The 13,997-nt window shown below is 37.8% G+C and overlaps 1 protein-coding gene across 3 annotated transcripts in view; it reads left to right on the top strand.

Annotated features, from left to right (window-relative positions):
* Positions 1 to 645: 645 nt before the first annotated feature.
* The window catches only part of ANGPT1 (angiopoietin 1), a 281,911-nt gene continuing 268,559 nt past the window's right edge, over positions 646 to 13,997 (top strand). For 2 of the 3 annotated variants that reach the window (XR_013997039.1, XM_081110935.1), the window contains exon 1: positions 656 to 1,309. Coding sequence is in view for 2 of the 3 variants with exons in the window: in XM_081110935.1 (XP_080967061.1) it covers positions 1,013 to 1,309 (297 nt within the window). In the remaining variant the exon portion in view is untranslated. Of the gene's footprint in view, positions 1,310 to 13,997 lie in introns of all 3 variants that reach the window. The other variant, XM_081110934.1, reaches the window with a different exon arrangement.

Here is a 13,997-nt window from a genome sequence, read left to right as displayed (position 1 = left end):
CTGCATTCTAATCAGGAACTAGTTTCATTTAAAATCCGTATCTCAGAAAGTACTCATATTATTCTAAATATGCACATGCTATATTCCTCTGAGTGATAAGTTGTAAAATATTTTTGCTAATTTGATAATTTTCTCCAAGTCCTAAAAGTCTAAGTGAATACAGTAAAAGAATATCATCTTCAAAAATGGTTTTTAATCTTTTTTTTCCAGGATCAAGAATAAAATTTTTAAAAATTAATAATTCAGATTTATCATTCGTAAATAATAAATAATTTCACTGGACACTATGCCAATTTTCTTCTTAGGGTTTTCCAATTCAATAGACACTTAGAAACATTCTGCTAGTTTGCTAGTTAGTAGGTCAGCATGCACACTAAAAGTGTATTAAGGTGGACTGCTCTATTTATTGATTTGCCATGAGTCTGCTAAAGGCTCCAGACAATTGTCTGCGGAAGGGGTGGGAGGGCCATACATGATCGAGGTCATGCGCATCTAGCCAATTTGTAAGACGATCCTGCTACTCCAAGCCATCAGCAATCCTTGCAAAGGGGCACCCTCATGCATTCCTGTCAAGTCATCTTGTGAAAGGCTGCCTGCTTCCAGCTTGGCTTGGATGTTCAACCTTAATAAAACTCACTGAGGTCTGGGAGAAAATAGCAGATCTGCAGCAGATAGGGTAGAGGAAAGGGTCTAGAATATGTACACGCAGCTGACTCAGGCAGGCTCCACGCTGAACGGTTACACAGAGAGGAAACAATAAATCTCAGCTACTATGCAATAAATATCTCAAGTTTTAACTAAGGAAACTATCATTACAGTGAAATAAAAAAAAATAACATTTTAGAACAAAGCTAAGAAATGGCTAGTTTTCTGTGATTCTTCTTCAAAAGCTTTCTTTGAACGGGAAAAAGTCAGAGACAAGCAGCTTTACCTGAAATAAAGAAGTAGTTTAAAGGTCAGAAGAAAGGAGCAAGTTTTGCGAGAGGCACGGAGAGAGAGTGCTGGCAGTACAATGACAGTTTTCCTTTCCTTAGCTTTCCTCGCTGCCATTCTGACTCACGTAGGGTGCAGCAACCAGCGCCGAAGTCCAGAAAACGGTGGGAGAAGATATAGCCGGATTCAATATGGGCAATGTGCCTACACTTTCATTCTTCCAGAACATGACGGGAACTGTCGTGAGAGTAGGACAGACCAGTACAACACAAACGCTCTGCAGAGAGATGCTCCGCACGTGGAACCGGATTTCTCTTCCCAGAAACTTCAACATCTGGAGCATGTGCTGGAAAACTATACTCAGTGGCTGCAAAAAGTAAGTGGTTGCTTTCGGTTTCTAATTGCACGGAGCCTTTTCCGTTCTTGTGCTGTAGCAAACTTAGAGATCCGTAGGGGAGCATTTGTGTGTTTACCTTTTGCTCCAGGGGGGCAGTGTTTGCATATGCAAGAGGGCTTTCTCCCTGGGACTCCACCGGTGAGCCAAGGTTTTTAGGTTTGTGCTAGCTTGGGAAGGTCTGATGGCACCCCATTTGTGTGCCTAGCCATGGCATGTTTTGTGACATCTGTTTTTTTCTCTTACTTAAAATTTAGCTTGAGTTTTCTGACTGTCAAAACCCATTTTTTTTTTTAAAAAAAAGAAAGTACATTTTGAGCAAGTTGGCAAAAAAGAAAATAATCAGGATATTACTAATTTAGGATCAAATAGATTTTACACAAGGAAATGTTATGCAGCCAGGATGGGAAATTATCACTAAATACTTATTTTTCAACCACTAGTAAAGTTAACATGAAATGAGGTTAAATATAAAGTGTGATATTTGTTTGGAGAAATTGTATAAGTTTGTAAAGGAAACTAAATTTCAGCAAGTAGTAGAATAGTAGAGGACTGATTTTTCTTTATTTCTGTCATATTTTCTTCAGTCTTTGAGGGAGAAAGATCAGGAGGATACCTTTTAATGTGACTGCATCAGGAAGAGGCTGTTTGCCTACTAAGAAAGGAGAAATAGAGCCAGTGGTGGCTATTCCCAAAGACGTGCACCTGCAGATTTGGGCTGGACACAACATGTAGGCTAGGCTATATCTTGGCTATATCCCTGAGGTGCCTTTTTTTTCCCTTCAGGGTATGGTAGTTCATACTGTATTATGTGGGATTGTAGGTATGCAGATGAATTAGTATTGAATATGCATATAATCCCAATTTATAGAAATTAAATGGAATATTTTATTCAGTATTTCACTATATACAATTTAAATTTTTTAATTGAAAATATGCCTGTTAAAATATGAAACAGTTTCTGCAGTTCATCCTCTCTTTGCTCTGTTTAATTGTGTAACAGGTAAGCAGCAGATAAGTGCATTCAACTGTGTTACTATAAGGGGGCAAATATCCCTATTTGTGAAAAGCCTCCCCTCCACCCCCCAGGGATCTTTGCAAAAAATCTACTTAGTGCATATATATAGGAATGCAACCCATCCGGTCTTCTTTAAGTTAGTCAATTAACAGAGCAAACCTTTTAAGAAGATAAAAGATAGGGAAAGGATAAATTTTCTTTTTTGTTCCTGTGTGGTCACACTCGCTCAGATCACCTCTTGCTGAATCATGCCAAGTAATAGTTATTCTACTTTTGTCCACTAGGGACTGAACTAAGATCACTTAGTTTATTTTATTTGACAAGTTAACTGAAACTCCGTAGTTTTAGAGTTTCCAAACCCAGAATTGTAGTTAATCTTTCTATTGTGGACTACAGGTAAAAAAAATAAAATAAAAATGGATAAATAGGCAGAAGAATAGGAAACAAACAGAAATCTGTACTCTTTTGGTAATTGTAACTTAAATTTCAACAGCCATTCGTAATAGGATATCTGTTTTTTCTTTGGAAAAACTTATTTTCATAATAAAAAAATAAATTTGATTGAATTGCTTATTACTATTCTCAGTATACTTTCCATATAGTTTTTAATGATAATTCAATCATTTTAAATTAGCTTGGATTCTTTGAGGGGTTAGGGAAGGAAGGTTAGTCCCAGATTGTCTTGAGTGAGCTATTCTACCAAAAATATAATATTTTGTTTGCTTAAAATATACAATTAAATGGTAAATTAAACCTATTTATGCATATTTTTGTTGCTATGCAATTATTCATCAGTGACAGGGTAAACACATGATTCTACTGGGCTTGAATCATTCACATGTTTCAGATGTTAACTTATTGTGTGAAATAAATTTGATTTTTGTTTGTATTGTTCTTGGTCAGTGATTATTGTATAGTTTTCAGATTGTAGCCAAGCATAACTATCACAGTAAATGTTGCTAGTGTGCATCAAGCTGAATATATGCTAAAAACATCCCTGTTGGCATGAGTCAGAGCAGCTTGACTATTGTCTGTTTAAATTTGCATATCTTTTGTCATTGTTAATGTAATTGGTCTGAGGATCAAGAAACCAAATAATCACGTCCAGCCAAGAACTTGCTAAAGGCTCTCATAAGTTTCCCTTAATTAGAGGTTTTCGACACGTCAAGTTCCAAATTTCATGTAATGTATTTATTTTGATAATTCAAATGGAAATCTTTTTACTGTAACCATTTGGTATGCTTAGTACTAGAATTTGTACTACTATTTTGATTCCAAGTTAGGATAAGAAGCAATACACTGCAGAAACTGGGACTATCTGTATTTAAGTGCAATTAATTCGTCCATTTATTCAACAAAACAATTAAGCAAAGCACGGTGATTATTATGCAGCTCATGGAATCACGCTCAGGAAAGTGTTTGATGTAGAATCTGTTATCAGTGCTAGATGCAGCTAGATGATAATTTATGTTAATCTAGGTGTACCTTCCTTGTAGTTTGATAGAATGGATTCTTTTAAATGTTCTTCTCAAGACACTGGCTGTCACTAAAAGTCATCCCCGATACACTCTCAAATCTCATTCCTCAGTGTTTTTGGCCTTGCAACTAAACAAGATGAGGAGCAAGGTATGCAAGGGGAAAGGATGTGTGGTCACTGTAAGTGTTGTAACTGGTAACTGTCATGGCACTGGTTCTTGATGTGATGAATTGAATCACAGAGATCAACTTTCTGTGGTAATTTGTTGATTAACACTAATATGAGGTAGGTAAATGGCATTGTTCTTATTTGTCAGATGGGGAAGAACAATAAATAATATGCTCAAAAATCACCATGTTAGCCCTGGTCCGGTAGCTCAGTTGGTTAAAGCATAATCCTGACACATCAAAGTTGTGTTTGATCTCCATACAAGAAACAGACAATGAATGCTTAAATAAATGGAACAGCAAATTGATATTTCTCTCTCTTGGTTCCTCTCTCTCTAAAATCAATAAATTAAAAAAAAATTAAATCACCATTTTATTGGGTGAAACACTTGGGTAATATGTCTAGGGTTGACTCTCCTCTTTCATATAGCTCTTTTCAGAATTATTAGCAAACCACACTCAATACCTGAGAGTGATCAGATATCGGGATAGCAACAATAAGTACAAGTTGCCTTTGTGTCTTTGCCACTTTTTTTGTGATTCCTTTCAACCTTTCTATAGCAGAGAAATGTCTACTGTTTAATGTTTTTTCCACATCTTGTACTTTTTTAACTTTTAGTATCTTTCTCCGATATCCAAAAGTTCACAACATGTATATTTATAATATTAAGATTAAAAATACAGGTATGTTCTAGAATTTGGAGGAATGCTTAGAAAGTATGCTTTGCTTTTGCCAAAGGATATCTTTCTTTTTGGTTGAAAGTATAAATACATTAAGTGAGATTCATGACTTAGAAGATAAGGTTCTATTTACTATAAATACTTCACACTGCCTAAAAACTGAAGAATTGATTATTAATTCTGAAAAATGTAGTTATGAATCGCCATTCAGACTATTTTAATAAAAGCTCTTACTGGAATGCTTGCCTAATTTTTTTTTGACAGCATTTTTTGACTTAATAATAACCTCTACTTGTGTATTGTATTTTTTGCTTCAGAAAATTATGATTTAGCATGTTATTACCTGAAACATATTAATGATAAAGATCTTTTCAAAACCATTTATTAACCCATACTAGTATCCACTAAAATGTGACCTCTATGAGGCCAGTGACCTTGTGTTTGTCCATTGCCATATCTCCAATTCTAGAGCAGTATGTGGTCCATAGTTGATAGACAATAAATATTTGTTGAATGAACAAATGAATGCATTGCATATGCATTGCAGTGTACACTTTACTATGTACTATTAACATTTTGTTTTGGATATACACTTACCTCCCTAAATAGATTGTGAGGTATCAATTAGTCAAGGACTACATCCTACAATTATTTTTGTCCTAATAGTAATTTAAGCAATAATTGGGTTTAGAGTAGGTAGTTACTAATGATTCAAATTGTGTTTATCAGATCATCTAGGCTCTCAAAAACTTCTACAGTCACTCTATTTTGTCCTCTTAATTATTCTTTAAGAATCAGCTTTGTTGCCAGTTTCTTCTGGAAAGCTACCCACACTTCACTCCCCCCTCCCCCCGCCCCCGCCAAGGTTGAGATTTCCAATGTTATTATAGTACATTGCAGGTATCAGTTAGCACTGCACTTCCATGTGTGCGGTTGTTGTCATTTTTAGTATTTTAAGTCCTTTTTTCCTATTTGGACAGTAGTATAGTGAATGTCTATTTATCCATTTTTATATCTCCTGAAATGTTTGTTTATTAAGTGGCTAAATAATATCTCTGTTATCATAATCTAAAAATAAAAATATATATATCAAGTGCTCAAGTGTGTGGTGCTGGGTATAAAATAATGCAAGTTAAGGGACCTTGTAACTGCTTTCAGATGCTAAAGTTGCTTTAATCTTTGGTGCTAAGTTACTTGAGTTTCAGCTAGATCTTCATTTGGAAGGAAAATGATTTTTTACTTCCAGACCAGTAGGCAACCATTTACTGCATACAACAGTGGCATATATTTACACACAATATGTGCACATGTGAATCTAAGTAACTCAAACTTCTCATCTGTGCATTGTTTTGGTGGCTACTGACTGTTCAATACTGAGCCAGAAGGATGCTCTAAATTTTATTTGCACATGTGGGGAGACTTCCTGCATGTGTAAAATGAGCAGATAGTTGATAAGTATGTTTTTAAAAATTTATCACTAAACTGGAAGAAAATATACATCTATGATTTATGGATAGAGGTAGAAAAAATGGCAGTTGTAAGAAAGGTTAATAGGAGTAATTGTCTTTTAAGTCCAGTTGTAGAAATGTTCCCAACTAGCTTTATTTAAAAACTAAACCCTGCTTCTCAAGCCAAATAGGAGACCTTTAGTTAATCCCCCTCTAGTCATTTGTCAACAAATAGTTAGGTGTTATTATTTGCTTGTAATATATTAGAATCAAAAGATCCAAGAAGATATAAAAACCTTTCTGGGCCCTAGAAGTTGGGTAGTTGGAGCTATAACGGCCTTTTGAATTTCTCTGTAGGAAGGAGCAAGCCTCTCCCCATCTGTCTCCATTGGTAGAGCTCCAGTTTTAGGACCACAGCAAATGGACCCTTTACTATGGGTGATTGCAGCCCTTCCTTAGCCCTGACTGTGCCATTTGACACTGAACCTTGTTTTACTAGCATTTATCTCATATGTAATTATGGGTTCAGTGTAATTTAAAATGATTAGGAATGTGTCATTCTTTCCTTAAAATCTCCCTACAGATTTTCATTACGTAAAAGTAAAATCCAAGTTTCTTACCATGAGGCCCTATAGGATCTGTTCCCACACTTCTCTCTGGATTCATCATCTACCACCTTTTTCTCATTCCAGACACTCCAGAGATAATTGCCTTCTTGTTATTTCTCCAACAGACTAGCTCATTCCTGTCTCAGGAACTGTACATGCTATTCACTTAGCTCAGAAAATTGTTCCTCCAATCTTGCCATAGATGGCTCTTTCTCTTCATTTCAGGTCTTTGCTCAGAAGTCTTTTCTAAGCACCATTGCCTACCACCTTCTCCCATTCTGCTAAGTGGCCTTCTGTCATATTATACTGTATTATTTCTTTGTAGCATTTACCACTGATTGACTTTTTATGGCTTAGTGTTTGTCACATTATTTATTACTAGGGGCCCAGTGCACAAATTTGTGCACCTTGAAAGGAACTGTGGGCCGCGAGGCTGCGGTGGGCACAGTGGCAGGTCTCGGCCCATCCTCTGCCCAGCCCCTCCTGCTGCAGCCTCCCCCCCACCCCACCCCTGGTCCCCTGTCTTCCGCCTCTACTCCCAGGCGCTGATGATGACGCCAGCCCAGTTTGCATCTACTGATGATGCGGAGCTATTTGGGCCAGCCCCAGCAGCAGGTGCAAGTGGCCCTCAGGAGCAGGGGGAGGTGGAGAGGCCCTCAAGGGCGATCCGGGCTGCTAGCCACTGCTCGCCCCCGCTGATGGCGCCGAGTGATCAGGACTGGTGCCAGCCACTGGCAGTGGGTGTGAGTGGCAGCTCTGGTGCCAACTGCAGGTGCAAGCAGCAGCTCCAGTGCCAGCAGGGGGTGTGACCAGGGCCATCGCAGGCAGCAGGTATGAGTGGCAGCTGCCAGCCCCAATTGCCCCTCAGGAGCAGGGGGAGATGGAGAAGCCCTGAGGGGCAATAGGGGCCAGCAGCTACCGCTCACACCCACTGACATCACTGAATGATTGGGGCTGGTGCTGGGCGCCTGCAACAAATGCTAGCAGTGGCTCTGGCATCAGCAGTGGGTGCGAGCAGGGTCAGTGCCGGCAGCAGGTGTGAGCACCGGGTGGGACTGAATGTGCGGGAGCAAAGAATTTTCGGTAAACACCAAAGGCTTGCCCCAATGACAGATTGCCCCACCTTGGTCTGGCACCCCTGCTCACCTGCTCCACCATCCCACTGTGGCTGCCACCCGCCATGTTCCACACTCTGCCACCTGCTGCTGCCACCTGCCATTTTCCACATGCGCCCCCTGGTGGTCAGTGCATGTTACAGTGACCGGTTGTTTGGTTGTTCCACCTTTCAGTCTATTTGCATATTAGCCTTTTATTATATAGGATGTTTCCCTCTACTAAGAATTTAAATGCTACAAGAGTTCCTTATCTGTCTTGTTCCCTATAGTATACCTCACTCCTAGAGGAGTACATGACACAAAATAGGACCTCATTAAATACTCGCAGGTTATATTCTCCCATACCCTACAATCTCTGAGGTAGTCTGTGCCTCTCTTATTCGCCAGTTTGTATGTATTATTTTATTTATTATTTTTTATATCAGATCTACTTTTCTAATACAATGGCTGGAACATAGTTGGAAAAAATACATTTTTTAATGAATTAATTCCATGGACAAATTTTGACTATAATTAAATATATGTATGAAAATGAGACCCAACTATATTTTATACATTTCCCTGCAACACTGTGTAATAGGAGAAATTTTAATTTATCTTCTGAGTTTCCATCCTCTCCATCAAGGGTCAGCAAACTATGGCCCTTCAGCTAAATCCTGACAGCCACCTGTGTTTTAAATAAAATTTTATTGAAACAGCCACACCCATTTCCTTATATATTGTCTATGGCTACTTTCTTCCTACAAAGACCTAAAATTTACTATCTAGCCTTTTAAAGAAAATGTTTGCTCACTCCTGTTCTATATCACAAAAGGTACATGGTATTAATATTAGGACCATTGCAAGGTAAATTGTGAGGTTTGTTGTGTGGGAAAAGAGATTGCCCTCCAGGAGGCCAAGTAATCTTCAGGTCCATGCCAGTTGGCAGAGAGCCTGACTAAGCTATTTCTTGGCTTGGTACTGACATGCTGTGAGGTGACATTTTAGAGTGGTACAGGCAGGGAAATTTCATGTCTTTTCTTTCCCCTGTCCATCATCATGTGAATACAGAAATATTCTGAATGCAGACACATGTTAAAAAGGAGAAGCACCTGAGTACCAGGTTAGAGCAGCAGCCTCTGGATAAATAAGGATGGGTGCCAGGATCTCTGCTTTATGTGCCCGTTTCATCCTGTTGGTTGTGGCATCAGCAGGAATGTTGACAAAATATTGGAGGCCTTCTATTTTCATAGGTATTGGACTCTGGCTCAGCCTTTGACATTCAGTCCATTTAGAAAATTTTTCTTCCTCTCTCTTTTGTTTAGATATAAACATTGCAAGTGTTCCCACTTGTGTAGATGAGGAGAGGGGGGAGGAGCAACAAGTGGGTTGCTCAGCTACAAAACACAGAGGTTTATCAGCCCTGCGCTATATAATTTGCTAATTAAGGAGGGTTTGTTTTTACTCTGCCACGGTCTTGTCTCTGTGTGGAACAGTTAGCAGTCTTTTCCTGCGCCTTGTGTTCTTCCTTTCTCTTTTAAATACCACAAGTTATATTGTGTCATTTGCTTAGATGTACAACCCTAATTACATCTGAGTCATCCTTGCCTTTTGTTCCAGGACAAGATTATTGTTTGCTGTGACGTTAGGAAGTTCCAAACCCACTTTGGTCTTGTCCCCAGGGTCTGAGGGAGAGAGAGTCTCTTAGTGTTTAAATCTCTTTACAAATGTACAAAAGATGTGCCCCCTCCCGTATCAAAGAGGTTTCTAAAGAACAAAACATTCTGTGGATTATCTTTTCTTTATATTTGGAGGCTCTCTACCTAAGCAATCTTCTTTAATTCATACATGGAAATATTAGAAGTGAGAGGTTTTGAGACTTTTTTGGTCTTAGCTGCCTTTCCAAATGAGCTGCTTTCTTCCTTCAAGCAACCAAAAGGGCAATATTTAACAGAGAAAGTGATATAAATTATTTAAAGCCAGATACAACCCTACTGGTAGCTAATAACTTCATCAGTAATATATTTGGGCATCTGTAGATCTTTTCTTTTAGTAGTACATATTGAAGAATGTAGAGTAAAATAAATGTAGTAAATATTGTTTATATATACTACATAACTATACAGGTCAATTATTATAGGTCTACATTGGCAAGTGTTTTCTAAGTTTGCGTGGAACTACTGAAAGAGCATGCTAACTAGCTCACGCATCAAAGCTGTGTCTAAAGTAAATCAGTAGCTGAAACATGAATGAAATGCAAGTGTAATGTGAATATCCAAAATCATTAATAATATATACCTCCAAACACACTGGTACCAAATAGGTAAACGTACCGCATATTTCTATGGAATGGCTAATGATAACTTTGGATGATAGTGTACTTTAAAGATTAGTGACATCTGTAGTTTAGCTCATTGGGTAGACTATCATTAGTTTCTATTTTGTTAATGAAAATGGGATGAGTTGAATTATAATACTAAACCCTAAAGGTTATTGGAGGGTTTCTATTTCCAGAAAAACAAATATTTTGAAATCTTAAATTATATTTTACTTCTAAACCTTTAAAGATAGTTTCAAGATGTTATAAAAAATAAAATCTTCACTATTCATGTACAGATGACTAAGGTCCAATGGGTATTTATTGTAACTAAACATTTGCTGCAACCACAGAACTTGCTTCCACTTTGTCTCAGTTGCACAGATATAAGAGGTGAGAATTGTATCCTTATTATTTATATCATCAGTCTTTTCTGTGTTTTCCAAATTTACTCAGTTTTAAATAACAAGAACAGAACTACCATAAGCAGTAGTGTTAATATTTATGCAATAAACAAATAATGTACCGAATACATTGAATATTTAATAACTTTAAAAATGTTAATAAAACTGAAGTTTTAATATACAGGGCATGGCAAAAGTAGGGTTACAGTTGTTTCTTTGGAAAATGATACCATAATTAATAAATAATATAATAATAAACTCTGTTTTGTGTATCCATGCAAAATAAACTTACTTTTGCTCCACCTTATATTTGAAAAAAATGAACTAATATTTTTAAATTATTTCTTACCAGTGGGACCCTATTTTTAAGCAAATTATTAGGCAGAAGCTTAATATGTAATATAGATGCAAATAGAGGGGGTGGAGGAGAAGTGGAGTGAGCCCTGCAGGACCTTCTTCCTCCTCTCCTCTCCCAGAGGCATCCTCAAGGGACTCTGTGTGTTCAAAGGAATACCCTTTCTAAATGGCTGCAATAAAACTTTCAGATAATCATGTTTTAGGTAGGTAGGTAAAGCTGCCAAAACCAATCTGGCAGGCAAAAAGAAACATAACACTTGAAGGTTGGGATATTTCTTGGCAAACTAATGTAAGAATGTCCAAGTCTGCCATATACCAAGAAGTTTAAGAATATTAATGTATAAATTACAAAAATACTGGTTGTTTAGAGTCTTAAATGTGGTGAGGCCCACATGTTTAATATGACCCAAACATGTTAAGATAATAGACAACTCTTGGATAATTAGTGGCAAATTGTATGACTTATTTATTTACACAATTATCTAATTATGTGATAATTCACATTTTTTTATTTTAAATTTAGGAATGTGACATATATATTGATTACGTAAAATCTCAAGCTATAATATTCACTGAGAACAGAATTCAATGTTAAGGATAGTGAAAGGAAATCTGAATTTTAAGTAGGCATTTTGATATTTTCAAAATTTTGTGTTTGAAATTTTTGTTTTCAGAATTGTAAAGATTCTTGATAGATATACTTAGCTAATCTTTGTTTTTACTGCTAGTATGTGATACCAGGAATAGGAATCTCAGAATCCCATTTTCTTGTTCATACGTGCTGCTTATTCATTTTTTTTTAAGATACTGGTCTGGACTGTGAAGGTTAATTTAGTTAAGCCTAGATAAAATCATCTTTGGATCTATTTTCCCAAACACATTTAAGCTTCGACATATGACAGTGTGCTAAAAGAGAACAATTCTATTATTCTCTTTATTTAGGAGATGAATAATGCATGATTGTTTGATAACACTGATGGAGTGAAAGCTCCAAAACTAGGGCTTATCTGAATTTCTTATTATTTTAGAAATGAAAGTTGTAATTGTTTTTCTAGCTTTCCAAGGGCCTGCTCTTTTCAAATGCCACCTTGTCCATCCTGCACTTTGGACACTTTGGAGACTCAAAAACTAGAAATGAGAGGTGGCAAGGTGTCCTCAGAACTGGAAAGACTAAAGGACTCAAGGGACTCTATTTCCAGGCTGGCCTCTCCTTTTCATTCCTCTCCTCTCGTTTCATTTTCAGTGAAGTCCTGTATGATCCTCCTTATACTGTCCAGGCAGTGGAAGGGCCAGAAAGAGGATGGACAAGAGGGAAGGCAAATAACAGCCTCCCTTTATTGGAGGCTGGGGGTGGGCACAGTGAGGGGCCATGAGATTATAGCAGCAGTGAGTCCCATCAGGGGAACTTAGGTACAGGCACAAGTCAAGGAGCTAAGCACCTGCCATTAACAAAGGACAGGCAGCCAGTTAGCCAGTTATCTAATTAAATATGCACTGCATACAAGGTGGTCTACTAGGTCCTGGGAGGTGACGATGAATATACTTACAGCCTCTGTTGTTGAGAAATCTAAACCCACTGAAATAGATAGACATGAAAGCAAATGCACTGTTTGTGTCCACTACTTCCTGTGTCAGGCCTAAAGGCAATACCAAGTAATGACAAAGTGTGTTGCTAGAGCCAGACAGTCTGGATTTGAATCTTGACAGCACCACTTCCTCGCTATGTGACCTTGGGCAAGTTCCTTAACCTCTCAGTACTTCACCTTCATTACTGGTAAAATTGAGGTAGTAATAGTACTTACATCATTAGGTGTTTGTTAAGAGTAAGCATGATTCCTGTAAATTAGTTTGAATGAGTTCCATCACATAGAAAATGTTAACTAAGTATTACTTATTCCTTGGGGCAGTTCTGGGTTACAGTAGTAGTTAAGTGAGCACTTCTACCAACTCTCAGGCTCTTTGGAAGACTTTATGTATATTAATTTATTAAATACTTTCAAAAGTCAATATGAGGTAGATAGTAGTATAATTTTTCCACATGGCAAATGAGCAAACCGAGGAAGAGAGAGGGAAAGTAACTTGCCCAGTATTACCCTGTAACTAAGTGGCAGGGCCAGCAACCAGTCCCCATCAGTCTGGCTCCATGACCTATGCTCTTAACCAAGCATGGGATTAGCTACTGCAACTTTTACTATGTCCCCTCTTGTCAATCTTCAAACCTTAAGTGTACTTATTTTTTTTTTTTGTAGTAGTAGTCTTTGCATCTAAACGCTTAATTCTTTCATACTAAATGAATTGCCCCCTTTTCAAGTTCTGTTTCAGACAGCCATTTGTCCCCATCCCAACTCTATAGCTCCATGGTTAAATTGACTGTGACACTTAGGTTATGCTGCTGATTGAAGCACAATAGCCCAATTCTCTCTGCCCTCCCACAGGTCTGGTAACAAATAGAGGAATCCCAAGTCTGCAGTCCCTCCTCTGCAGTCCCTCCCGCCTATCTTCTTAGAAGTACCTTCTCTTGAAGTTACAGAGCTTAATTGAATCTGACTATTTATCTAAAACTTCTGAAAACACAAAGAAAAGCTTACAATTGCTTTACATGGGGTGAAGCAGCCTATTCTAAATGTCTTCCGTTCAATGTAATGACCTCCCTCTTGGATTTATCTGTGGGCAATCCTTGGAAAAGCAAAAGCAGATCCTGGAACTTAAAATATTTTTTGCATGCACTTTCTTTTGTGGGTCGTTCACAGAGTTGTAAAAATGAGAAGAAGCGCCTTGTTTTCTCAGGCAATGACCTCTTATCTCACTTCCTATTTTATATATCATTGTCCCTATTAATTAAAATATTTCTGGTATTTTGGCCCAAAGGCAAAGACTGCTACTTGCAAGTAATTGTGACAGCTCTTCTCTTTCTTCCTGATCTCAGAGGCCTGAACACTCAGATGCCTAGGTTTTGAGGGTTGCTACCTTCATAGCTAAGTATCAGTTGTATGAGGTAGAAAGACTTCAGGCTACCCTAACTTCCCTTTGTCCATTCTTCTTCATGGAGTCCTCAAGAGAAGAGCGGACAGAACAGATGGGGACAAAACAGAATTCAGA

This window comes from Myotis nattereri (genome assembly GCF_964212035.1).
Source record: "Myotis nattereri genome assembly, chromosome: 17".
Taxonomy (NCBI): domain Eukaryota; kingdom Metazoa; phylum Chordata; class Mammalia; order Chiroptera; family Vespertilionidae; genus Myotis; species Myotis nattereri.
The sequence above is the reverse complement of the archived record's forward strand: the minus strand, read 5'-3'. Positions and strand labels throughout refer to the sequence as shown.